This window comes from Lagenorhynchus albirostris, chromosome 11, assembly GCF_949774975.1.
Source record: "Lagenorhynchus albirostris chromosome 11, mLagAlb1.1, whole genome shotgun sequence".
Taxonomy (NCBI): Eukaryota; Metazoa; Chordata; class Mammalia; order Artiodactyla; family Delphinidae; genus Lagenorhynchus; species Lagenorhynchus albirostris.
In genome coordinates this window covers 20,091,922-20,117,503 of record NC_083105.1, presented here as the reverse complement: position 1 = coordinate 20,117,503, position 25,582 = coordinate 20,091,922, and the positions used below count along the sequence as shown (strand labels likewise).

Here is a 25,582-nt window from a genome sequence, read left to right as displayed (position 1 = left end):
CCTGTTAATAAAATAAGACTGCAGACTTCCCTGGTGGCGCAGTGGTTGAGAATCCACCTGCTAGTACAGGGGACACAGGTTCGAGCCCTGGTCTGGGAAGATCCCACATGCTGTGGAGCAAGTAAGCCCGTGCACCACAACTACTGAGCCTGCTCTCTAGAGCCCACGAGCTGCAACTACTGAGCCCATGTGCCACAACTACCAAAACCCACACGCCTAGAATCCGTGCTCCACAAGAGAAGCCACTGCAATGAGAAGCCCGTGCACTGCAACCAAGGGTAGCCCTTCCTCACCACAACTAGAAAAAGACCGTGTGCAGCAACAAAGACCCAACGCAGCCAAAAAAAAAATTAATTAATAATTAAATAAATTTAAAAAATAAAATAGGACTGCCACAAAATTTACTAACTCAAAGGTGTACAAGAAATTAAGTACTTCATTACTATTGTTTTAAACATTATTTGTAATTCCAGTAAAGCCCAATATCAGACAGATTAGGAAGTAGAAAACTTCTGGTTAACAGAGTATCATCTTACCAGAAACAGTTTACCAATTCCAACTAGAATACAATTAAGTACACTGAATATGACAGGACACTGATGCAAACAAAAGCAAATGTGACAAAGTTTTATGAAGTTACATGAAATATTCCTGTCTAAACGTAAGAAATACCTAAATTAAACAAATGGGCAAAGGACACAGCTAGAGAACTCAGAAGGTGGGAGCTATGACCAGTTAACAGACTACATGAAATTGTGCAACCTCACTAATATTCAAAGAAATGCAAAAGAAAACAATGACCTTTTAACTAAATTAGCACCCCTCAAAAAATGATGATGCAATGTTAGTGCAAGGGCAGCAAACTCTGCAGGTATCCCTCCAGATGGGTTCCCCATTTCCTCTTTGGAAAAGCAATTACATTATATATACATATATACTTCTTCAGACCCATGAAAACATACATACGTTTCTTCCTCATTAGTTTATGTCCAGGAATCTAGTCCAAGTAGAAGAGAAACAAAAACAGGAAAAACAACAAACCCACACACAGAAAATGCCATAGGCCCAAATATAGTATCACAAAATATTTACAAAGTGAAAATACGGCAGTACCCAACATTTAGCAAATTATAGTACAGTTACTTTATGGAATATTATATATTAAAATTGATAAGAAGTATTACAATAATTTATCAACACAGAAATATGTATGATTATATAAAATAAAAAGTAGGACACAAAATTGCAAAGATTATAAATTATTTACTATAAAAACATACATGAAAATAGAATAAAAAAATGATCATAACTGTTGAGTGAGGGCCAAAGAATTATGTGAGTTCTTGTCTTTCCTCTCAACCTTTCTGTAATGTTGCATCATTGCTTCAATTTAAAAGTCATTTAAAAATAACAGTCTTGGGGACTTCCCTGGTGGTGCAGTGGTTAAGAATCCGCCAGCCAATGCAGGGACACGGGTTTGGGCCCTGGTCCGGGAAGGTCCTACATGCCGTGGAGCAACTAAGCCCGTGCGCCACAACTACTGAGCCTGCTCTCTAGAGCCCATAAGCCACAACTACTGAAGCCAGTGCACCTAGAGCCTGTGCTCTGCAACAAGATAAGCCACCGCAATGAGAAGCCCACGCACAACGACGAGTATAGTCCCCGCTCAACGCAACTAGAGAAAGCCCATGTGCAGCAACGAAGACCCAATGCAGCCAAAAATAAATTAAAAATAAATAAAAATAACAGTATTAGCAATAGGTATTTATAAATAAATATGCATAATTAACATTAACAGATGATTCAGAAGGCACTTTTGGATCATTTCTATGAATAACTCTTCTATTTTAAGTCTAATGGTTCAGTGGGGAAGTGGCAGTTAACAGAGATTTCCGCCTGTTAGTGAGACAGTCTTGTTTTAAGGACCTATCAAAGTCAGGTATGATTCAAATCAAGAGAGATCATCTGATTCTTGTCATTGGGTTAAATCTCCTTCCCAAGTCCTTAAATATAAGACATACAACTATGACAGCTTTTAAAGATAAGGAAATATACACTGAACACATAGTTAAACAATGGACATAGATTCTATAAATGAAAACACTGGTGTAAGTTAGACTTAAGTGAACCAAGAGAACAGCACATCAAGACCGATTAATGGAAACGACAAAAAAGAAAAACCTTACCTAACGTATCTAGAAACGATAAAGTTTTGGTTAGCTACAACCAGAATAACCACAGTTCTCAATCAGCTGTGCCTCTGTTTTCTCATCTAACGGATACACTTAATTTGGGGGTCAAAAACCAAAAGAAGAGGGACTGAACAGGAGCAACAGAGTAAGTAAAAAATACTTACTCTGTTTTGTTGTGTACTCAACAAAAGCAAGGGAGAAGAACCTAGACGTTTCACCTCCCTCCTTTGATTTTCATTACTGATGAAATCAGTATCAAAATGCTTACCTCTTCTTAGTTGGTTCCGTTGTGTTTTTCCCAAGGATTTCTCTAGTGAAAGCAAATAGATTTCATTATATATGCATGGACTAGTGCTAGACTTACATGTGAATGAGGGAACTTAACATTGATTTTCCTGGTTACTCCACGAGAACCAACCAGTAAGTTAAGAAGTACTGTACTGTGTATAACATTTAAGATGCATAATAAATTATACATTTTAATACGCTATGATCAACAAATATTATCACATACCACCCACAGTAACCACAAAAGTTTACTTAAAATATAAGCTTTTACATTTACTAGTAAAACATAGTTACGAGGCTATCAAAGTGATTTTCATGCACTGGGGAGGAGCACAGAGAGAGAGACAAATGTGTTGCAGTATAACATGGCCAAAGACCTGCAACTGGGGGGCACCCATAACATTTACAAAGAAATGAACGGGGAAATTCTCAGTAAATACTCCTGAGGAATCAGAGGGAAGTTACATCAGCCAGATCTCCAGCTCAGAAGGCTCTCCAGAAGCCCACTGTACTTTTCCCAGATAAATAAGATAATCAAAATTCCATATTTAAAAAAATTACCAAGGTTTCTAGTTCCATAGTATACTATTTGATATTAAAAAGGGTAACAAATATACTTTTTACTGCCTTTATCAAATGGAAAAAAACTTATGTCTGTAGGCCTGTTTTATTTTCAAGGGACTAATCCATCTTACTGTGTAGCAATTCTGCATGATAAAAGCTTACTTCATGAAGTTATCATCACATCTGGGACTCAGACTGAATAAGCAGGAAGCCCAGGGCTCCCTTAGGTGGCTCCTCCACCTTTAGGCCCTTTGGAGACCAAGGCGTCACTAGAACACCACATTCATGAGATGGCCACCTGACAAAGTGAGGCCAAGATCTCACCGAAGTGGCCGAGTCCTCCTTGGGCGCCAAGAAACAAGGGTCGGCTGCATGACTGCCAGAATCTTGTAACGGCATGAATCTGAGATGCAGATTCTTGTTTGAACAGCAGTGTAAGCATCACCTTACCTTCTGAAATGTACCATTAGTTACAAGGGTAGAGCTTTGTGTGTCTTGTTTTCTGACGATCAGTTTTACCTCATTGCTTTCTGCTGCTCCTCCATCTGCTCTCTGACTTGCTGCAGTTCCTTCAGTAGCTCAAGATCCGTGCCATTCACCCAGGTGTAAACCACGTCGATCGGCATGGGCAGACAGAGCCTAGGGTAAACACACAAGTCCTCCAGCTCACATGCATGTTGCCAACATACTTGGGAATAAGAGCATAACAGGGTTTAAACTCAGAGGTTATGAAAAAATCAGCGAAAAGGTGATCCAACCATGGCGTATACCACAGACTTGCATGCTTTCAAACTGGGGCTTGGGCACTAATATTTACTGAGCCCCTTCTCTGGAGCTGCATTCTGCTAGACACTTTATGCAGTTTTGCATCGTCTGATCATCACAGCTACCCGGTGGAGGCTGCTGTCCCTTCAGTTTTAAGGCTGTGGGGGAGATCTTAGAAGCTCACTTTAAACTGCTACATTCTCAGTTTAGCAAGTGAGAAAGCTGGGATACAAATGCAGCCAAACATAGAAAAGAAATTAGAAGCTTAAACAAAATTACCAAAAAAAAAGAGTTAGCCAGCAGTCCCCAATGAAGACCTGGCCCTCTTTAATGCTACAGGCTTCCCATTCCCAGCTGCCCCCAAGCCTGGCCCCTCCCCATCCTGTTCACCCTACTCTGTTTTTTTTTTTCATAGCAATGATCACCTATGAAATAATTAACATGTTACATACACTGGTAATTCATGTGTCCCTCCCCTAGAATGTAAGCTCCAAGGCAGCAGGAAACATACCTGTTTTGTTCCCTAAAGTACCCAGCGGATTAGGATTTGTGCCTGCAATGTGAGGAACTCGATGATTTACTTGAACACTACTAGCATAGAAGACCTTCCTGAACCTGCTTGATTTTTCCCTTACTATCTTACCCCTAAGGAGTCAGGCAGGCTTTTAATTCTTGAGTATCCTAAGCTCCATCTCAGTGTTTTTGTTCAGGTTTTACCCCTGCTGAAAGCTTTCTTCTCCTTTCCTTCATCAACTTACCATAATCCTACCCATCTTTCAGAGTCTGCTCCAGACCTACAACACGGGAGTTCATAGTGACATAGACATAATTCGGGTAATTCTGTTTCAGGTTTGATCTTTTCCAAGAAACAGTACAGTTTTTTTGCTTTTTTCGGTTTTTTTTTTTGGGGGGGGTTGTTTTTTTGGTTGCTGTTTTTTCTTTAGGCCAAGGACCTAAAGCTTACCCTCCTTTTGTCTTTCTCACAGGCCAGGCACAGGATCAGGCCCCCAGCAGCACGAAGGGCTCCAAAGACTAAGCAAAACATGACTTTTGGCCACAGGGTTAATTATCTCAGGGGAAAACAAATGCAGTTGGGTGGATAAATCTTTCAAATTATGGAAGGAAAAAAATAAACAGAGTGACAAGCACTTACAGCTTAAAAGAAGCAGGTGAGATGACTGGATGAAAGGAGTGCTTACCATTTGGTGAATGAATATTTACTGAGCACTCAGTATGTGCTAGGCACTGTTCTAGGTGCTGGGGACTCAGCAGTAAACAAAAAAAAAAACAAAATCTACGCCTTCATGAAGCTCACATTCTAGAAAGGTGAAGACAGGAAATAAACCAAATAAGTGAAGTCAGATGATGTTCCATGTTATAAAGAAAATGAGGATACACAGTACGTCTAAGTGGGGGGTCAGTTTTAAACAGGGAGAGGAGAGATGGCCTTACTGGAAGGTGGCATTTCAGCAAAGAGATGAAGGAAGTGAGGAAGCAGGCCATGTGGGCAACTGGGGAAGAAGAGCCCAGAGAAGGGAAACATCATGTGCAAATGCCCTGAGGCAGCTGCCTATCTGGCATGGTTAAGGAACTAGAGGCCAGTGTGGCAGAGACAACAGGAGCAAAGGGAAGAGCATAAGAGGAGATGAAGGTCAAAGAGGTTCCAGGGGACCCACAGCTTCATGTGGAAAATGCGGAATCTATCAGCTCATACTCAGACACAAGTGACAGCTGAGCATCTACCAACCCTCCAGTAAAGGTGCACCACTGCCTGTAGCATAAAATCTAAACTCCTTCATAATCTATACCCTGTGCTCTAGACGCTCCATGTGTATGCCCTTACCCAAACAGGATAAGAACTTGCAGGCTTCTGTGTCATTGAACATGCTTCTCCCTCTGCCTAGAATATCCTTTCTTTCATGCTTCTTTTTAACCACTTCCTCATTCCCTAAATGCCCTCCTCCCTCACCTCCCACAAAGAAAATATACTGCTTAAGAAGCAACTTCCACTGTACTTTGTACTCTAAAGAATCCTTAGCATACTGGTTGTACTACTTTTTTTGATGTCTGTCTTCCACTAGATCAACTATCTCTAAGGCAAAAATGGTGTCACGCATTCTGTGCCCCTCTTCATTAATTATTTCCTCTCTTTCCTGTACAGGCTCAGGCTCTCTCTCCTTACTGTAACGATACGCAAATGCTTCCTCATCTAGGTTTTCTTCTGCGTGTGTCTATGTGGATGGTTCCCAAATGTTAGCAGACATCAGAATCACCTGTAGGACTTTCAAAACAGATGGCTGGGCTCCATCCCCAGAGTCTCTGATTCATTAGTTCTGGAGTGGGGCCCCAGAATCTGCATTTCTAACAAGTTCCCAAGTAATGCCAGTGCTGCTGGTCCAAAAACGCACACTGAGAACTACTGATTTACAGGTAGATTAGAGTTCATGTTTTTAAGTTAAAAAAAAAAGCCTTCCCCACTAAAATATCAGTTCTAGATGAGGTCAATGAGCTCCTCTTGTTCATCACTACATGCCTAGGAATAGTGCCTGGGACATAGTGGGGCTTAATATGTATTTACTGTCCAAATAACTATTAGTTCATTCCCTCAACATAAACATTAGTCTTTCCTATTAAAAAAAAAATGCCTCACATTACCCGCAAGTAAATTATCCAGAGTCATCTCACTCCCAAGTTCACAGGTGATCTATCTATGCTCAGACTAAAAATTAATTTGGAAAAAAAAAAAAAAAAGCTTAAGTGACATATTTTAGAAAGAAAAGGCTTTTAAAAAGGAGGCAAAAATTTGCACATTCCAAAGCTTTTCTGTAAGAGTAATTATCTGCTATTAAAGATTGTTTTAATAGAGTCAAGAGATAACCACGCAAGTTCAACTGAGGAAAACAGCATAACTATGTAATAATGCATTTATGTGCTGGTGCTTCTAGTAAGGCTGTATTACATGATCAATCCAATCCTCTGGTGTTAAACCGACAACCCTGAGGAGATCGTGTGATCTGCCCCTGGTCAGTGAGTCAGTTGTTTTTCTACTTATTAGACATGGTCACAGTGAGTGTGAGTCTTTTGTTCTAACCACAGACCACTAGCTTAGTTTCCAGATGAGAAGGAAGTCTTTAACTTAGAGCTGAAGACTAAGAAAGTTACCTATGATTCAGAACCAAAGCCGTGGTGATACCTTTTATTTTTATTAGTTTAGTTTAAGTGAATATGAAGGCACTCAATAGTCCCTTGGTTCTACATCACATAAAGCAGAGAGGAAAACTTAGAACATGAATAGCATCTTAGAAACAAAGTTGGAAGAGATTGTACACTTCATCTAATATCTACATTTTAGAGATGACAAAACTGAGCCCAGGCTGACTCAAGCCCTCACAATTAGCAGCAGCAGACAGTTCACATATTCATTGGTCACTGGCATATAGAATGGGATTTTTTTTTTCATTCAGGGCAAACAACATTAAAAAGACATGTAGAAACACTAGCAAAACAATGAAAACTTCCTATAAACATTATGGTTTTTTAAAATATATTAGAACATATTAGATATTACATATGATCCATTTTCTTGTCATCATCGAAATTAGATAATCTTGAAATATCCCTACATAAAAATCAAACTATATTTTAATGCAATCTAAAATTAAGAGAAGAAATATTTAAAACACACACACACACCCTTCAGAAAGAGAACAAGAGTGTTTGATTAAAACTGTTGACCTCAGTATCTAGATTTTCTGAGCTAATTTTCCTTCTATAAGTTTTGAGGCTCCGTCCAGGCAGAGATTTACGCGTCTGTGCACCATCAGCACGCAGCACAGCATCAGACACAGCAGGCCGAGTGAGTACTCAATAAACGTTGGGAGTAAAAGAAGGCCATTTCGAGCTTTTCTTAGGAAAATCAGCATTGTTAAAATAAAAGTTGGAGAAGGAGGAAAATCATGTTTCATTAAGAATCCGTTAATACAATAGTTGTCGAAGTGTGGTCACCAGACCAGTGGTTTCAGTATCACCAGTGAACTTGTTAGAGATGAAAATTCTCTGCACCTCTCTGAGACCTACAGATGCAGAAACTCTGGAGATGGGGAGAAACTGTATTTTCTCAAGCCCTCTGTGGAATTCTGCTGCACACTGAAGCTTGAGAACTGCTATATTAACGAATTATTCTCAAACTTTTTAGGGTCCAGACACTTCACACTCTTAAATATTCTTAAGGAACCCTAAAAGCTTTTGTTTTTAGGTTATAACTATCTACACTTGCCTTTTTCTTTTTGTGTGTGTGTGTGGTTGTATATAATTTACTTCCTTTTTTTTTAACATCTTTACTGGAGTATAATTGCTTTACAATGTTGTGTTAGTTGCTGCTGTATAACAAAGTGAATCAGCTATACATATACATATATCCCCATATCCCCTCCCTTTTGTGTCTCCCTCCCACCCTCCCTATCCCACCCCTCTAGGTGGTCACAAAGCACTGAGCTGATCTCCCTGTGCTATGTGGCTGCTTCCCACTAGCTATCTATTTTACATTTGGTCCATGCCACTCTCTCACTTCGTCCCAGCTTACCTTTCCCCCTCCCCGTGTCCTCAAGTCCATTCTCTACATCTGTGTCTTTATTCCTGTCCTGCCCCTAGGTTCACCAGAGCCATTTTTTTTTTTTTTTAGATTCCATATATATGTTAGTATACGGTATTTGTTTTTCTCTTTCTGACTTACTTCACTCTGTATGACAGACTCTAGGTCCATCCACCTCACTACAAATAACTCAATGTTGTTTCTTTCTATGGCTGAGTAATATTCCCTTGTGTATATGTGCCACATCTTCTTTATCCATTCACCTGTCGATGGACGCTTAGGTTGCTTCCATGTCCTGGCTATCGTAAATAGTGCTGCAATGAACATTGTGATACATGACTCTTTTTGAATTATGGTTTTCTCAGGGTATATGCCCAGTAGTAGGATTGCTGGGTCATATGGTAGTTCTATTTTTAGTTTTTTAAGGAACCTCCATACTGTTCTCCATAGTGGCTGAATCAATTTACATTCCCACCAACAGGGCAAGAGGGTTCCCCTTTCTCCACACCCTCTCTAACATTTACTGTTTGTAGATCTTTTGATGATGGCCATTCTGACTGGTGTGAGATGATACCTCATTGTAGTTTTGATCTGCATTTCTCTAATGATTCACACTTGCCATTTTCAAAAATAAATCAGACACTCAAAAATTCATTTTAAAACAATAATAAACCCCTTCATGGGTTAACATAAATAACTTTTTAAATGAAAAGAGCAGGGACTTCCCTCGTGGTGCAGTGGTTAAGACTCTGTGCTCCCAACGCAGGGGGCCCGGGTTCGATCCCTGGTCAGGAAGCAGGATCCCACATGCATGCCACAACTAAGAATTCACATGCCACAACTAAGGAGCCCTCCTGCCACAACTAAGGAGCCAGCAAGCCACAACTAAGACCCAGTGCAACCAAATAAATAAATAAATATTTTTTAAAAATAAAATAGGACTTCCCTGGTGACACAGTGGTTAAGAATCTGCCTGCGAATGAAGGGGACACGGTTAAAGCCCTGGTCAGGGAAGATCCCACATGCCACGGAGCAACTAAGCTCGTGCGCCACAACTACTGAGCCTGCGCTCTAGAGCCCAAGAGCCACAACTACTGAGCCTGCGTGCCACAACAAGAGAAGGCACCGTAAATGAGAAGCCCGCACACCGTAATGATGAGTAGCCCCTGCTCACTGCAACTAGAGAAAGCCCGCGTGCAGCAACAAGGACACAACGCAGCAAAAATAAGTAAATTTAAAAGAAATAAAATAAAATAAAAACTAAATGAAAATAGCAGTATTTTCTGAAACAACAAAACAATTTAGTGAGAAGAGAGGCATTGCTTTACATTTCTCCCAATCTCTTTAATGACTTAGTAGAAGCAAGCAAGCAAGCATCTCAAATCATCTGAATTCAATCTGTTCCCATATGCTCTTTTGGTTGAAGAAAACCCAGGCCCACAGATACGTACTTGGAAAGGGGAGGCATATTTTAATAGCCTTTTCAAATAATAGTGCATATTCTTCTTTGATACTACACCAAAATAAGTGGCAGTTTCTTAAAAATTAGTTGCAATGTGTGATCTGAAACTACGTTAGTGAACTTTTTGTGCTTTTACATTAAAGTCCATCGGTCTTGCTTGCACTTTGGCTTTCACCCATGTGAAATTCTGTAACATCAATGCATTGGTCATCTGGAAAACAACAGCTTACTGAGTTATGCAGCTCTGCCAAATGTGACATATTTCCTTAATTTTCTTACATAATATCAACAAATGCAATTTTCTTGGATAATGCTGCAAATCTAATCAGAGAAGTCTTTACAGTATTGTGAAGCTGTTAGGCTTACAGTGGTGGAAACAAGATTTCCAAAATTCTAATTTTCACTTCAAAGCTCAAATTTTATCTTTGGCAGCAAATACTATCATTTCTTTCCTTTCAAACACAGGATCGCTTTGTTTACTGCCAGGAAAATACCTGCCAAATATAACAAGTCTGAGTAATGACACTGTCATCTGTCCTTCCAAGTTATAACAATGGTGATCCATGAAACAGAACAGTGAGTTCAGGCTGCAACTCAAACAACCACGAGAGGGCTTTTCCTCAAGACAATCGCCATACAGTCAGGTGCCTGAGGTGTGCTTCCCGTTGCATCACACAGAACATTAAGAAAATGTGTACTCACGGGGTCAGGGTAGAATCAAATCAACGATTTTTACTGCTTCCTCAGGCACATTCTTAAGCGAACCGGCTTTTTTCTGCCCCGTGCAGATATGTGGCGGTGGTGAATTACAGTGGCTTGTGCTAAGGTGTGGCAATTTCACCCACCATGGCTTTTACACAATTCGTGCAAATGTCAACGCGGTAAAAAAAAAGGCAAATAACACCTCAGCACTGTTATAAATATAGCTCTGATTTCGCAGATCCCCCAGGTTCTTTGGAAACTGCTGTTTTAAGAGATCCTAAGAGAAAGATCTAGAGTTTCCCTACTTCGCCCTTCACTTGCTTAAAGTAAAGCTTAGGCTAACTCAAGGAATCCTACAGCCCTTCTTCGCTGCGAGGTTCAGGACTATAATAGTGCATACATCTATGTCTAATTAGCACAGCTTTTTTAAAAAACTACTTATTTGATAGGGACCATATAGGCACTCATAACAAGCGGATAGAGGCGCAACGAAGTGCTTCTAAGCGGGGACAAGAGCTCCAGCAGAACTGCCGATGCAGTCTAGAGGCTCCCAGAAAATGGTCCAAGTGCATCAACTGACACCGATTACTAGTTACACTTCACTAGGTTTTCTGGTTCAGTGAAGGTAGAGAGGAGGACTTATGGTGTCTATCCTCCAGGGAAAATGGACAGTCAGGATCTAGGGAAGTTTCTGATTATGGCCTCTGACAGTTAGACCAAGGTCTATCTGTGAGGTTAACTACCTTTGTTAGCTACCTCACATTTGTTTTTGGTCACCCCGTGCTCCTTGCCCTATAGTGATTAGCTGTGTGCCGTTACAATGGAAAGCAGTTAATAGATACTGCATAAAGTGAGTAAACCAAAAAGGAGAGAACTCCGTTTTTTGTTTTTGCTTTTTTTTTAAGTTGAAAGGACGGTCACCAGAAGAATCCAAAACAAAAATTCATTAACCATGGTTCCTCTGGGTCAGGGGAAATTCAGAATGGAACAGAGAGAGGCTTTACTTTTTCTTTTTGTTTTTCTTTTTCTATAATGTTTGAACTGTTTTTGACCATAGACATATATTGCTTTTATGATATAAAACCATACAAGTAACAGTTTTACAGACAAAAAAATGAAAAGACCGTGTGTGACTTATTTTAGCTGTGAGAAGGGAAGGAGGATGTTGGAAAAGATTGCTTTAACTTTGAGGTCTGTCTTGTGAGGGACGAAAAAGTCTCCAAGGAAAAGGGTGAAGGCAGCATTCAGGAGTGGCTGCACCAAGAAGCTTGGCTTTAAGGAGAAAAAGACCCAACCTGTGAGGTTGTTTGCTCCTCCCCACAGTGAGGCAGCCAGATGTGGTGACCACAGGGGCATGTGGGCGTCCAGTCCTGGTGGATACCACAGCAGATGCTCTGGTTAACACAGTGATGTCAACAGAAGAACACTGGCCGGGGCTTGGAACTGGCTGCAGAGTAGCCGCCTGGCTTCCTCATCCTACAGGGGGATGGAATTACCTTGAGCTCACAGAACTGGGGCAAGGACAAAGCGAGATCGTGTAACTTAAAGTACTCAATATACTGCAAAGCAGGATTGCTCTTTGGCAATCAAATTTTTCATCCATAAAACGTGAGGATGGATTACAAGGTACCTTCACATGGGAGTAGTCTTGAACAAGCTAAACCATACCTACAACTTGGAAAGACCCCTTCAACTATTCTACTTAAAGCATGGGTGATTTCATGGCTTATTTAAGCCCAAATAAGCTACTCTCCAAAACTGATCTCTTCTCACCGATTCTGAAAGGACTTCCCAGCAATATTGTCTCTGTAGGAATCAAACAAAACATGGTATTGATCCCGGCTCCATTCCAGAACCACCTAGGGAAAAAAAGAAAAGAAAAACAAATGTTTTCTTTGCATCAAATACTGAGAGTATGTAACTTTCATTTCATTTTAATTTCATTAAGAATTGCTAAAGGACTCCCAAGGCAATAGAAATAAAAGCAAAAATAAACAAATGGCACCTAATCAAACTTATTACAAGCTTTTGCACAGCAAAGGAAACCAAAAACAAAATGAAAAAACAACCTACGGACTAGGAGACAATATTTGCAAATGATGCAACCGACAAGGGCTTAATTTTCAAAATATATAAACAGCTCATGCAACTCACAACAACAACAACAAACCCAATCAAGGACTTCCCTGGTGGCCCAGTGGTTAAGAATCTGCCTGCCAGTGCAGGGGACATGGGTTCGAGCCCTGGTCCGGGAAGATCCCACATGCCGCAGAGCAACTAAGCCCGTGTGCCATGACTACTGAGCCTGCGCTCTAGAGCCCGCGAGCCACAACTCCTGAGCCTGCGTGCCACAACTACTGAAGCCCATGCACCTACAGCCCGTGCTCCACAACAGGAGAAGCCACCGCAATGAGAAGCCCGTGCACCACAACGAAGAGTAGCCCTTGCTGGCTGCAACTAGAGAAAGTCCCTGCGCAGCAACAAAGACCCAACACAGCCAAAAATAAATAAATTTATAAAAATAAATAAATAAATAAAATAAAGCTCAATATAACTGTCCTTGGCTAGTACGGCTACCTGGAAGGTGGGGAGAAAACATCAGAGAGAGTGCGCTTCACAAACGGCTGAGAAATGCTGACGTGCTGTATGTTAATACAACATGCCTTCCTTCATCAGATAAATTAATCTTGGCATCTCTAAACCGCTCCGGTGTATTAGAAACAACGGCAATAGCAAAGGGTCCTTAAATACCACATTTAGGAACGTTCCTCTAGTTCAGAGTTCTGCACTCTTAGATCTTGGGGGAAGTGGTAGGAATGCTGGCTTATTACTCGGGATGTGGGTTTTCATCCCAGCTCTGTCACTTTTATGAGTGACACTGAGCAAGTTACTTAGCCTCTTCAGGCTGTTTCTTCATCTGTAAAATGCAGGGGGTCTTTGAAATCCCTGCCAGTCCTAAAAGTCTATGACTTAAGAGGGGCTCCCAGCTGCAGGGCTGACACTGTGTTTCTCACCTGTATCCTCCATGCCCCCACGTCAACTCCATAAGGACACCGTGTCTCTTCCTGTCTTCACCTCCTCTGGGTCTTTTGTCCCTGCTCCTAAGCCCATCAACATTTGAACTTGATTCTCTTCCATCAGAAACATTTCCCTTTTCTGCTATTCCTGTCAACTAAACCCTATTATGAAAATCTTTCTAAACTTTTCTAGATGAATGAGTAATATGCTCTATGAGGAATGAAAAAGGAAACTTGTAAATCAAATAAAATTCATCTAAGGGTTAGTGTCAGATCATTTCCTTAATACTATCAAGGACGGAAAAGAGTAGAAAAAACTTGTGCAATTAAAAAATTGTTTACTCTGGGGTAAACTGTAAAAATATGAACACCTTCCAAACAACAAAGAAGCCAAAAAAGACTTAAACTTGCAATTAGATAGTTTTCAGCCATTATCAGCAGTAAACAAAAGACCAGAGGAACAGGTGAGAGAAACACTGACTACTGTAAAATCGAGTCTCTGTTCTTGCACAAAGCCTTTCCATATTCTTCAGCCCAGTCTGAATGCTTCCTTCTCAGAACTCTGGATAACTTCTATCTCTATCACTTACTTGATGCCTTGCATCACTTAGTTTTATTGTTATTTACCTTTTACCCCATGTTAGCGTCCTGACAGACCAAGCAAATTGCTCAAAGGGTAGAGAACGACTTACGATTCTGCTTATTATCAACTCATACCCAGCACATTACATACCCTCTTCTTCTTAGTAAATATTACCTCACTACTGTAGGAGTGACGTAAGAGCAGGCTGGATTTGGGAACTTGGGATGCCTTCTAAGAGAACCTCCCAGCTCTCCTGCTTCGTAGTTGTGTAACCCTGGGTAAACTACAATGTGTGGGCCTCAATTTCCTCAACTATGAAATAAGTACTAAATCTATTTCATCGGTCTGCTGTGCTGCTGCAGTAGGACGGTGATTCTCCCATGACGTGGGCGAGTAAAGGGTATGGGGAGTGTGCCAGGCATACTGGAAGCCGAGGGTAAACAAGCTTAACTTCTGAAATGCCATCATTTTTATAATGGCAAGACATTTAAAACATTCTATTGGTAGTAATGCAAATTTTTTATAGAGAAAAATGGAATATTGATGTGATAAAAATACAAGATATAATGCTGACCTTCAAAAAATGTGCTATTTGCCATTTTGAGCTATTCTCCACACACACACACACACACACACACACACACACACACACACACACACACACACACACACACACACACACACACACACACACACACACCCCTCCTCGCTACATTATTCTCCTCAGAGGACTTACTTTTGTCTGTTACTAAGGGTAGTTTGTTGGTAAAAATTTAAGACACAATGAACTAAAATACTATTTACTAAAATACTACATGAGCTCTCAAATACCACATAAACAATGTATTATTAATAAAGAATTATAAAAATCATCTAAAGGTAGTTTATTCTACTAGTTAAAGATGTTTATCACTTTTGGACTTCCCTGGTGGCGCAGTGGTTGAGAATCCGTCTGCCAATGCAGGAGACACAGGTTCGAGTCCTGATCCGAGAAGATCCCACATCCTGCAGAGCAACTAAGCCCATGCGCCACAACCACTGAGCCCACGTGCTGCAACTACTGAAGCCCACGCACCTAGAGGCCGTGCTCTGCAACAAGAGAAGCCACCGCAATGAGCAGCCCGCGCACCGCAACTAAGAGCAGCCCCCGCTCGCCGCAACTAGAGAAAGTCCGCGCACGGCAACGAACACCCAGTGCAACCAAAAATAAATAAATAAAATTAAAAAAAATTTTTTTTAAATGTGTATCACTTTTAAGACTCCATCTTAGTAATCATGGCGTCCAAGGTATTCAAGATCAATTGTTGGTTAGTTTTACAAAATTGCAGCCAAAGTCAGTCTTAATGTGCTGATCACAGGAGAAGGGGTTCAAACACACACTCACCAAGCACCACTGTGCCAGGCACACCCCTCCATTGAATCCCCACAACAAGGCACCACTTTGAGGCACGTACTACGATGGCACAAAAAGAAGCTCCAGGCCAAGTTGCAGTGTGTGTGACGGGGCTGAGGTTTGAATCAACCGAACTCCGTAGCCCACGTTCCTGTTTAGCTTGGCCCAGGCTCTCTCAGCTTCACCTGGCCTGCTCTTCTGATGCTTATTTACACAGAGCCAGCTTTGTCAAATACACATTCATGAATGTGGTCATTCAACCAGTTGAAACTGGTATGTTTATCACCCTTAATTCAATGGCCCAGCATTTTTAGAATGTCTGATAGTCCTTCAGCTGGTCTGTGCGCACAAACGCTAAAATTTTCAGTTGATAAACTTTTTCAATTATGAAACTGGCATACACTTTTGTTGATGATCTTGATGGTCCCGAAACAGGACCAAATGCATGCCTGTGGTACAGTAACAGTGAATGAGGTGCAAGCCCCATAATCCTTTGGGGATTCCCCAGCTAAGGAAAGGAGGAAGGTAATTATTAAGAAGCGGACTGGTGAACAGTGCAAGGATCATAAGATTACAATCAGAAGTTTAAGTCTGGAACTTATCAATAATAAAATCTAGGGCACTTCTCCATTTTCAATTTCTTCTTCTGTAGAATGAAGATATTAATACCACCTATTTCACAAGATGTTTTGATAAGATATGCAAATCCTATAGGGCTGTACAATACTCACTGCAAACTGCTCACAGGTCTCTTAAAGACAGCGTTTACATGCTACAATATAATTAATTCACCTGTTTAAATATCATCTACACCTCTGCGAGCAACTCAAAGCCAGGAACTTAATCTCTCTCATTTTCAGTCCTAGAACCTTGCACACTGCCTGGCACAAAATCAATAAACTTTCTAGAATGAGTGAATACGGCTACTAGTTTTACAAGACAAACACCTTGGAACAGCCTACTGCTCTGTGGTTTCCCTCCAAAGCTTCCTGCTTTCAGATCCACTCCCAGATAGTCAATGTAAAGGCTAAAGGCTACAGGTATAGAGAGACGACAGCAGGCCTCAGCACACAAGGATGCAAAACTCTCTCTGTAAAATTACATGTCCCTTTCTCAAAGGTTCAAGTGTATAAATGTGACGAGCTACCTTGTAAAACTTAAGATGCCAGGGCTCTCCAAACTCAAGCAGCAAGAACTCTAAGTAACTCTGACAGAGCTTTTCATACATTGATAATCACATCAGAAGTTTATAATATTCCCAAATTACAACAGGTTCTCCATAGTTTCTGAAAACAAAATATATTTTGCATTAAGAGCCACTAAATGGCAGACAAAGATAATCTAAGCTTTATCTTTTTCTGCTAATTCCCCTCCTCCCCGATCAATCAGGAAGTCAAATCTCATCACCAGCAGCATTTTCTAATCACATTTGATTAAACATGTTTGTTTTCCTGCTTTAGTCCATTAGGGTTGCTCTGACAGAATACTACGGACTGTGTGGCTCAAAACAACAGAAATTTATTTATCACAGTTCTGGAGACTGGGAAGACTAAGATCAAGGTGCTGACAGATTTGCTATTTGGTGAGGGCCTGCCTCCTGGTCCATAGATGGCTGTGTTCACGCTGTGTCACCTCACATGGTGGAAGGGGCAAGGGAGCTCTCTGGGGTCTGTTTTATAAAGGCACTAATCCCACTAATGGGGGTTCCACCCTCATGACCTAATCATCTACCAAAGAGCTCACCTCCTAATAGCATTTAGCATATAAATTTTGGGAGGACACAAACAGCTCACTGCATTTCCCAACACGAAGTGGCTAAAATAAAAGATTAACCCATTTCTTATTAGGCATTGAATGGTTACCAAAAGTGGGCTGATCTCTCCTTTTCATACGCAGGAAATGACCCAAACCCAAGATGCATGACCACTATTTACTTGAACATTAATTAAACTCAAAGATACTTTTCTAGACCACGTCTACCTTCTTTGAATTCTTCACAGAACTAGATACACGATATACATTTGATGACCATTTTAAAGGGCAAAAAATGGGAACCAGGGCTTTGTCCTCAGGGAGCTGACATCCTGTTAAGGACTAATCATGTACTTGCATGAAATGATTTAGGAATACTTACTGTTCAGCTTTTACATGAGTACAGATTAAAGCAGATTACTGTTGGAGAAAAGGAATAATCCAGGATAGGGTTAATCATAATAACTTAACAAAATCTCTCTCCTTTTCCTAGGAGAGAAAGCTGAGATTTTTAAAAAAGTAGAGGAGCAAAGAGAGGGAATTCCCTGGCAGTCCAGTGGTTAGAACTCCGCTCTTTTACTGCTGAGGGCCCGGGTTCGATCCCCAGTTGGGGAACTAAAATCCCGCATGCCGCACAACGCAGCCAGAAAAAAAAAAAAAAAAGTCTCCTCAACCACACTTGAATAAAAGGAAAAGGTGGTGGTGGGGAACTACCAAAGATGGTTTCCAAATGTATTCAAACCGCCTTTCTGGGTACATATATGTAGGTTTAGTTGTTCTACAGTTCAGAGTTTACAGAATCACAGAATTACACAGGGAGTACTTTAAATCCAATGCCAATGTGTGAGCCCTGCTAGAACGTCCTTGCAAACAGTTACTGTACCTATGAATTTAGATCTGCGCTGTCCAAAAACATGGTATTCCCCACTAGGCACGTGTGGTTATTTAAATTAAGACTAAATAAGTTAAATTTAAAACTTAGTACCTTAGTCACACTAGCCACATGTGAAGTGCCCAACAGCCACATGTAGCTAGTGGCTACTGTACTGGACAGCTCCTAATTACAGGCCGTTTCCAACACTGCACAGAGTTCCCCTGGACAGGGCTGCAGCTATTCAATGCCTAAAGATTAAGTACGTGTCACAAAAGCAGGCCCTGACCTCAGCCCCAGTTTTGTGATTTTATTTATTTTTTTAATATAAACTCTTTAGTGTACAGATGAGACTCTGAGACTCAAAGAGTTTAAGTGACTTATCTAAAGTCACACAAAAAGAAGAGTTCTGGGCCTCCCAGGTGGCACACTGGTTCAGAATCCGCCTGCCAATGCAGGAGACACGGGTTCAATCCCTGGTCCAGAAAGATCACACATGCCGTGGAGCAACTATGCCCGCGTGCCACAACTACTGAGCCTGCACTCTAGAGCCCACAAGCCACAACTACTGAGCCCACGTGCCACAACTACTGAAGCCTGCGCGCTAGAGCCCATGCTCCACAAAAAGAGAAGCCACCGCAATGAGAAGCCCGAGCACCGCAACAAAGAGTAGCCCCAGCTCTCTGCAACTAGAGAAAGCCTGTGTGCAGCAACGAAGACCCAACGCAGCCAAAAATAAATAAAAATAAAATCAATAAATTTTTTTTTTTTTAAAAAAAGAGTTCTGGGCTTCCCTGGTGGCGCAGTGGTTGAGAGTCCGCCTGCCGATGCAAGGGACACGGGTTCGTGCCCCGGTCCGGGGAGATCCCACATACCGCGAAGTGGCTAGGCCCATGAACCGTGGCCGCTGAGCCTGCGCGTCCAGACCCTGTGCTCCGCAACGGGAGAGGCTACAACAGTGAGAGGCCCGCATACCGCCAAAAAAAAAAAAAAGGCAAATTTTGTTATTTGCATTTTGCCATAAAATTTTGGAAGAGAAGTAAATCACTATAATACTCCTCCCAAGAGTAATAAAGGAACATTATCAACAATTCTGATCACAGATTGGATAACTTAGATGAAATGGACCAAATCCTTGAAAGATACAAACTACCAAAGCTCAAACAAGGAGAAATTCATAATCTGAATAGCCTATACCTATTAAATAATTTGGATCAATAAGTAATAACCTTCCAAAACAGAAAGCAACTGGCCCAGATGGGTTCACTGGTGAATTCTACCAAATATTTAAGGAAGAAATGATACCAATTCTCTACAATTTCTTCCAGAAAATGGAAGCAAAGGGAACACTTTCTAACTCATTTTATGAGGAAAATTATAAACCAATAACTCTCATGAACATGGATGTGAAAATCCTCAATAAAGTGTTATCAAATAAAATCTAACAATGTATAAAAGGAATTATATAACATAACCAAGTGGGATTTATTCTAGGTATGTATTTTTGAAAACTGGTTCAACATTCAAAAATTAATTAATGTAATCTACCATATCTCAAGGCAAAAGAAGAAAAATCATATGATCATATCAACAGATAAAGTATTTGACAAACTTCAACACCTATTTTTTCTTTTTTTGGCTGCACCATGTGGCTTGTGGGATCACAGTTCCCCAACCAGGGATAGAACCCTTGCCCTCGGCAGTGAAAGCGTGGAGTCCTAACCACTGGACCACCAGGGAATTCCCTTAACACTCATTTTTTTATTTAAAAATAAAAAATAAAAGCCTCTCAGCAAATTAGGAACAGAAGGGAACTTCCTCAACTAGGCTATTTCCAAGTGAAATTAACATTTGCATTGGGACTAGTAAAGCAGCTTGCCCTCCCTAATGTAGGTGGGCCTCATCTAATCAGTTGATGGCCTAAATAGAACAAAAAGGCTGAGTAAGGGAGAATGTCCTCTGATCTGACTGCCTTGAGCCGTAACATCAGTCTTTCCTGCCTTCTAACTTGAACTGAAACGTCAGCTCTTCCTGGGTCTCTAGGCTGCCAACCTTCAGACAGGAACTACAGCATCGGCCTTCCTGGTTCTCAGGCCTTTGGACTTAGACTAGAGCTACTTCATTGGCTCTCCTGGACCGCTAGCCTTGCTAAATGCAGATCTTGGAGACTTGTAAGCCTCCACAATCCTGTAAGTCAATTCCATATAATCAGTCTATTTCCATACACACACACACACACACACGTGCGCACATGCACGTATGCACACACATACATATATCCTATTGGCTTTGTTTCTCTGAAGAACCCTAATATATTTATATGTCAACTGATATCAACTAAACCTGTATACTTTTATATTAAGGTTCAATTTAGAAACTGATCACTCAGGTGACCTTTCCATATTTAGATACTAGGGAAAAAGTATCTCTGCACTCCACCTCTTGGTGCCAGGCTCTATTCTAGGGGCTAAGGATACAGGAGTGAATAAGACAGAAATGCTCCTCCCACGGAGCTTACATTTTGAGGGAGAGAGAAATGAGACATTAAATACACACATACATATTTTCAGACTGAAACTACGTACTACTTTTAAAAAGAAGGGGAATAGAAAAAGGAGTGACCTGGTGAAAGAGGCTGCTTTAGGTTGGGTGGTGGGGAAGGCCCACCTGAGAAGGCATTACTGAGCTGAGACCTGTATGACCAGGAGCACGTCACATGGTGGTCTGCGGGCAGTGCTCTCCAGCCTGATGGGACAACAGTGCAAAGGTCCTAAGGCGGACACAAACCTAACGTGTCAAGGAACAAAAAGAAGACACCAATTCTGAGCCTCAACCTCAGGCAGGTTTGCAAGTATCCGCTTGCTTTCTGTGCCTTTACCACTGCTTGAGAAGAACATGTCCAGGCTGGTCTGCTGGTCCCAGGACGAAAGACATGCGGTCCAAGTCCAACCCAGATGAGCCAACTCCCACCTGACCTGCACATCCCAGAGAAGAAATAACTGTCATTTTAAGCCAGGGACTGACAAACCTCTTCTGTAAAGGGCCAAACAGTAACCATCTTAGGCTTTTCAGGCCATATGGTTTCTGCCACAGCTATTCAATGCTGCTGTTGTACTGAGAAAACAGCCATAGACAACAGTAAATGAATGGACGTGGCTATGTTCCAATAAAACATTTATTTATGGACACTGATATTTATAATTCATATAATTTTCATGTGTTATGAATTCTTCTTCTTCTTTTAGTTTTTTAAAGCCACTTAAAAATGTAAACTCCATTCTTAGACTGCAGGCCATACAAAAACAGGCGTAGTTTGCTGCTCCTGTTTTAAGCCAGCAAACTTGAAGGTAGTCTGTTAGGGTACATTTTTGTAGAAATAGTTACAGCACACACAGTGGATACGTGACACAACCTGCTCAAAGAAGTGGCGCATTTAGGATCTTACATACAGACCATTAGAAGGAGTCTGAATTTTCTACTGTGTACAACGGGCATGATGTAACCTGATTCACATTTTTTAAAAGGTAGCCTGGTTGCAATGTGGAGAATGGATTGTAATGAAGCAATAGTGGTGAGAGATGATGGTGGTTTAAATATCCATAACACAGGTACCACATCTTTTTTTTTTGGGGGGGGTCCACATGGCACGTGGGATCTTACTTCCCCAACCAGGGACTGAACCTGTGCCCCCGCCAGTGGAAGTGTGGAGTCTTAATCACTGGACCGCCAGGGAAGTCCCACCACATATTTATTCTTAAATTCTTGGAGCAGGGGTTCTCAGCTTTTTCAGTCTTAGGACCCCTTTATACTCTTAAAAATTATTTAAGGGCTTCCATGGTGGTGTAGTGGTTGCGAGTCCACCTACCGATGCAGGGGACACGGGTTCGTGCCCCGGTCCGGGAAGATCTCACATGCCGTGGAGCAGCTGGGCCCGTGAGTCATGGTCGCTGAGCCTGCACGTCCGGAGCCTGTGCTCCGCAGCGGGAGAGGCCACAACAGTGAGAGGCCCGCATAATGCAAAAAAAAAAAAAAAAAAAAAATTATTTAAGATTCCAAAGAGTTTTTAAATTTTTAAATTTTATGTGGGTTATGTCTACTGATATTCACCATATTAAAATTAAAACTGAGGAAATTTTAAAATATTTGTTCATTTAAGAAATAAACCCATTACAGGGCAACATAAAGATTTTCATGAAAAATAACTGTTTTCCTAAACAAAAAAGTTTAGTGAGAAGAGTTGCATTGTTTTTAATTTTCACAAATTTCTTTAATGCTTGGTTTCAAAGAAGACAACTGGAATATCTTTGTGTTCTGCATTCAGTCGGCTGCAATGTCACATGTCTGTTAAGCCTCTGGGAAACTCCACTGTACTCTAATAAGAGAATGAGCGAAAAAAGGTAAATAATGTCTTAGTATTATCGTGTAAATAGCTTGAACTTGTGGATCACTGGATAGGGTCCCCAGACTACCTGTGGAAAACTGCTGGCTTGGGGTAATAGCTTACTTTTAAATGCTAGAATCTCAGTGATTCTGAAGTACAGCTGTCCTTCGGTATCCTTAGGGACACCTACCCCGCTTCCAACCCACAGATACCAAAATCCACAGATGCTCAAGTCCCTTATATAAAATGGCATAGTATGTGCATATAAACTAAGCACATCCTCCCATATACTTTAAATCATCTCTAGATTACTTATAATACCTAATACAATGTAAATGCTATGTAAATAGTTGCTGGCGCACTTGCAAGTTTTGCCTTTTGGAACTTTTTAGAATTCCCCCCCCTTTTTTTTTTGGCTGCGTTGGGTCTTCGTTGCTGTGTGCGGGCTTTCTCTAGTTGCGGTGAGCGGGGGCTACTCTTTGTTGCGATGCGCAGGCTTCTCATTGCGGTGGCTTCTCTTGTTGCGGAGCACAGGCTCTAGGCACACGGGCTTCAGTAGTTGTGGCACGTGGGCTCGGTAGTTGCAGCTCGTGGGCTCTAGAGTGCAGGCTCAGTAGTTGTGGCGCACGGGCTTAGTTGCTCCGTGGCATGTGGGATCTTCCCAGACCAGGGCTCGAACCCGTGTCCCCTGCATTGACAGGCGGACTCTTAACCACTGCTCCACCAGGGAAGTCCTGACCAAATGTTTTCAATCCCTGGTTGGTTGAATCTGCAGATATGGAACCTGTGACTATGGAGGGCTGACTGTACTTTGATGTAAGTTACTCTACTTTACATACTATTCAGTACGGACAACTTTAAAATAAAGAGACTCGCCCAAAAAGTCAAGCAATTAATTAGATATAGATTATGCCAGTTTCCAAAAGCGAAGACATTGTTCTTTCAGGCCTTTGTACAATTATAAAAATCAACATGCAAAGCCTGCTGACTGTGCAGCACTGCACCCAGTGTGGCAGGTTCACCTGAACCCCTACTACGCCCCACAGTCTCCTGTTCCCAGTTATCCGTCTGCAGTTCACTGTTCACAACACCTCAGAGCAACTGTTCTAAACACAGATTTGACTCATCACTCTTGCTTAAAACCATTTGAATGGTCCCCATTTTCTTCAGGAGGAATCCAAATTCCTTGGAGTCACTCCATAGGCGAGTCCTAAACTGGCCACCGCCTGCCTCTCCAGCTTCACTCCTGGGTACGCTGCTGCAGCCCTTCAGAACCACTTCTGTTCCAGAAGGTGAGGGCTACCTCTCATACCCATACCTTTACACGTAGAGCATCCTTCACTTACAAGGGGGGAGGGGCTCCCATTTCTTCCCTCAGCCATCTCCTTCAAGATCAAGCTCACATGTCACCCTGAGAAACTTCCCCGGACACCCAGGCCTAGCTCTTCAACTTAAGTTATCACAATGCATCTTAAGTTTGCCTATTTGCTGGTCTGTCTGGAGAGTGAGCTCCTCAATAGCAGAAAGATACAGAACCATCTTTGTGTCTCTAAGCAGTAGAGTACCTGGCCCAGAGTAAACACCTCCACTGATCTCTGCTTAGTGAACAACTTACGAAATTTGGTAAAGAAACTTTATCCAATTTAGAATTAGTCAGAAACAGAAACGAAGTTAATGGAGAGAGGTAATAAAGGAGGGATAAACTAGAACCTAAAAGAAGAAACAATTTTAGGAAGCAATTTTAAAGGGCAATACAGGGCTTCCCTGGGGGCGCAGTGCTTAAGAATCTGCCTGCCAATGCAGCGGACATGGGTTCGAGCCCTGGTCTGGGAAGATCCCACATGCCGCGGACCAACTAAGCCCGTGTGCCACAACTACTGAGCCTGCACTCTAGAGCCCGTGCACCACAACTACTGAGCCGGCGTGCCGCAACTACTGAAGCCCATGCACCTAGAGCCCGTGCTCCGCAACAAGAGAAGCCACCACAATGAGAAGCCTGCGCACCGCAACGAAGAGAGGCGCCGCTCGCCGCAACTAGAGAAAGCCTGCGCACAGCAAAGAAGACCCAACACAGCCAAAAATAAATAAAAAATTAAAAAATAAAGGGCAATACAGTTTTTAGTCTGACCATACATAGAATGCATTTGACTCTCCTTGCACAAGTGTGACTTAGTCTGTAACATTTCTGAAAGATCACTTTTTTCCCTGCTTAATTTAGTGTATGTATGAATCACACACAGGCTGACTAATCACCTGCTAAAGATACTGCATGTGGATCACAAGATTGAAACAATCTAAGGACAGTAAGAACTTAAGAAGATACATTGTGAATATACATAACCTATCACAGCTACAATTGTTCGTTACAGCTTAGAAGGAACCAGGATAACATACGTTATTGTAAAGTGCAGGCTGTGCTAAATTAATAAGGCACTTGCCTCCTCTGCTTTCATATCAACCAAAATAAAGCACGCTCAGATAAAGAAATCATTGTGAACTTTTCTACTCTGTCTCTAAGAAAAGATTAATATACTCTTCAGTGTGACCTTGGACATCAGGCCAGAAGGTAGGTGCCCTGTTGTCTTCATGAGTGTTGTGGTCAAGGGAAGATCAGGGCTGGCATGGGGCACTTGGCATTGAATTGGCATTTACTCAGCACCTTGCACCAGGCACTATGCAAGGTACCTTATATACTTTAGGCATCTTATTTAAACCACCTTTCCTCACAGGCTCAATCACAATCAGTGAGCAAAACTAAATATTTGTAAGTATTCATTCAACAAATATTCACTGAGCACCTATCGCTAGGGTCTGGGAGGACAAACGAACCTGTCTATCTTGTTCACTTTTATATACCAAGATGTCAGTGGAGTGTCTGGCACATAATGGAACATGAAGGCCAGATGATTTTGCCTCCTAAAGCTCTCAAATCTGCCCACTTCTCTTTATCTGCCCTCCACCAGCCTAGTGCAAGGCCCGTGACTGAGTGCCCTGCAGCCATTCTTGTTTCCTCTAACTCAG

The 25,582-nt window shown here is 41.6% G+C and overlaps 1 protein-coding gene across 3 annotated transcripts in view; it reads right to left on the bottom strand.

The window, feature by feature from the left end:
* The window catches only part of GNPTAB (N-acetylglucosamine-1-phosphate transferase subunits alpha and beta), an 83,654-nt gene that overhangs the window by 47,911 nt on the left and 10,161 nt on the right, over nucleotides 1–25,582 (bottom strand). Inside the window, exons 2-4 of one of the 3 annotated variants that reach the window (XM_060164898.1) lie at nucleotides 12,338–12,423; nucleotides 3,564–3,683; nucleotides 2,461–2,502 (exon numbers count right to left, since the gene is read on the bottom strand). In XM_060164898.1, coding sequence (XP_060020881.1) covers nucleotides 2,461–2,502; nucleotides 3,564–3,683; nucleotides 12,338–12,423 — 248 coding nt within the window. The other 2 variants (XM_060164899.1, XM_060164900.1) reach the window with 2 other exon arrangements.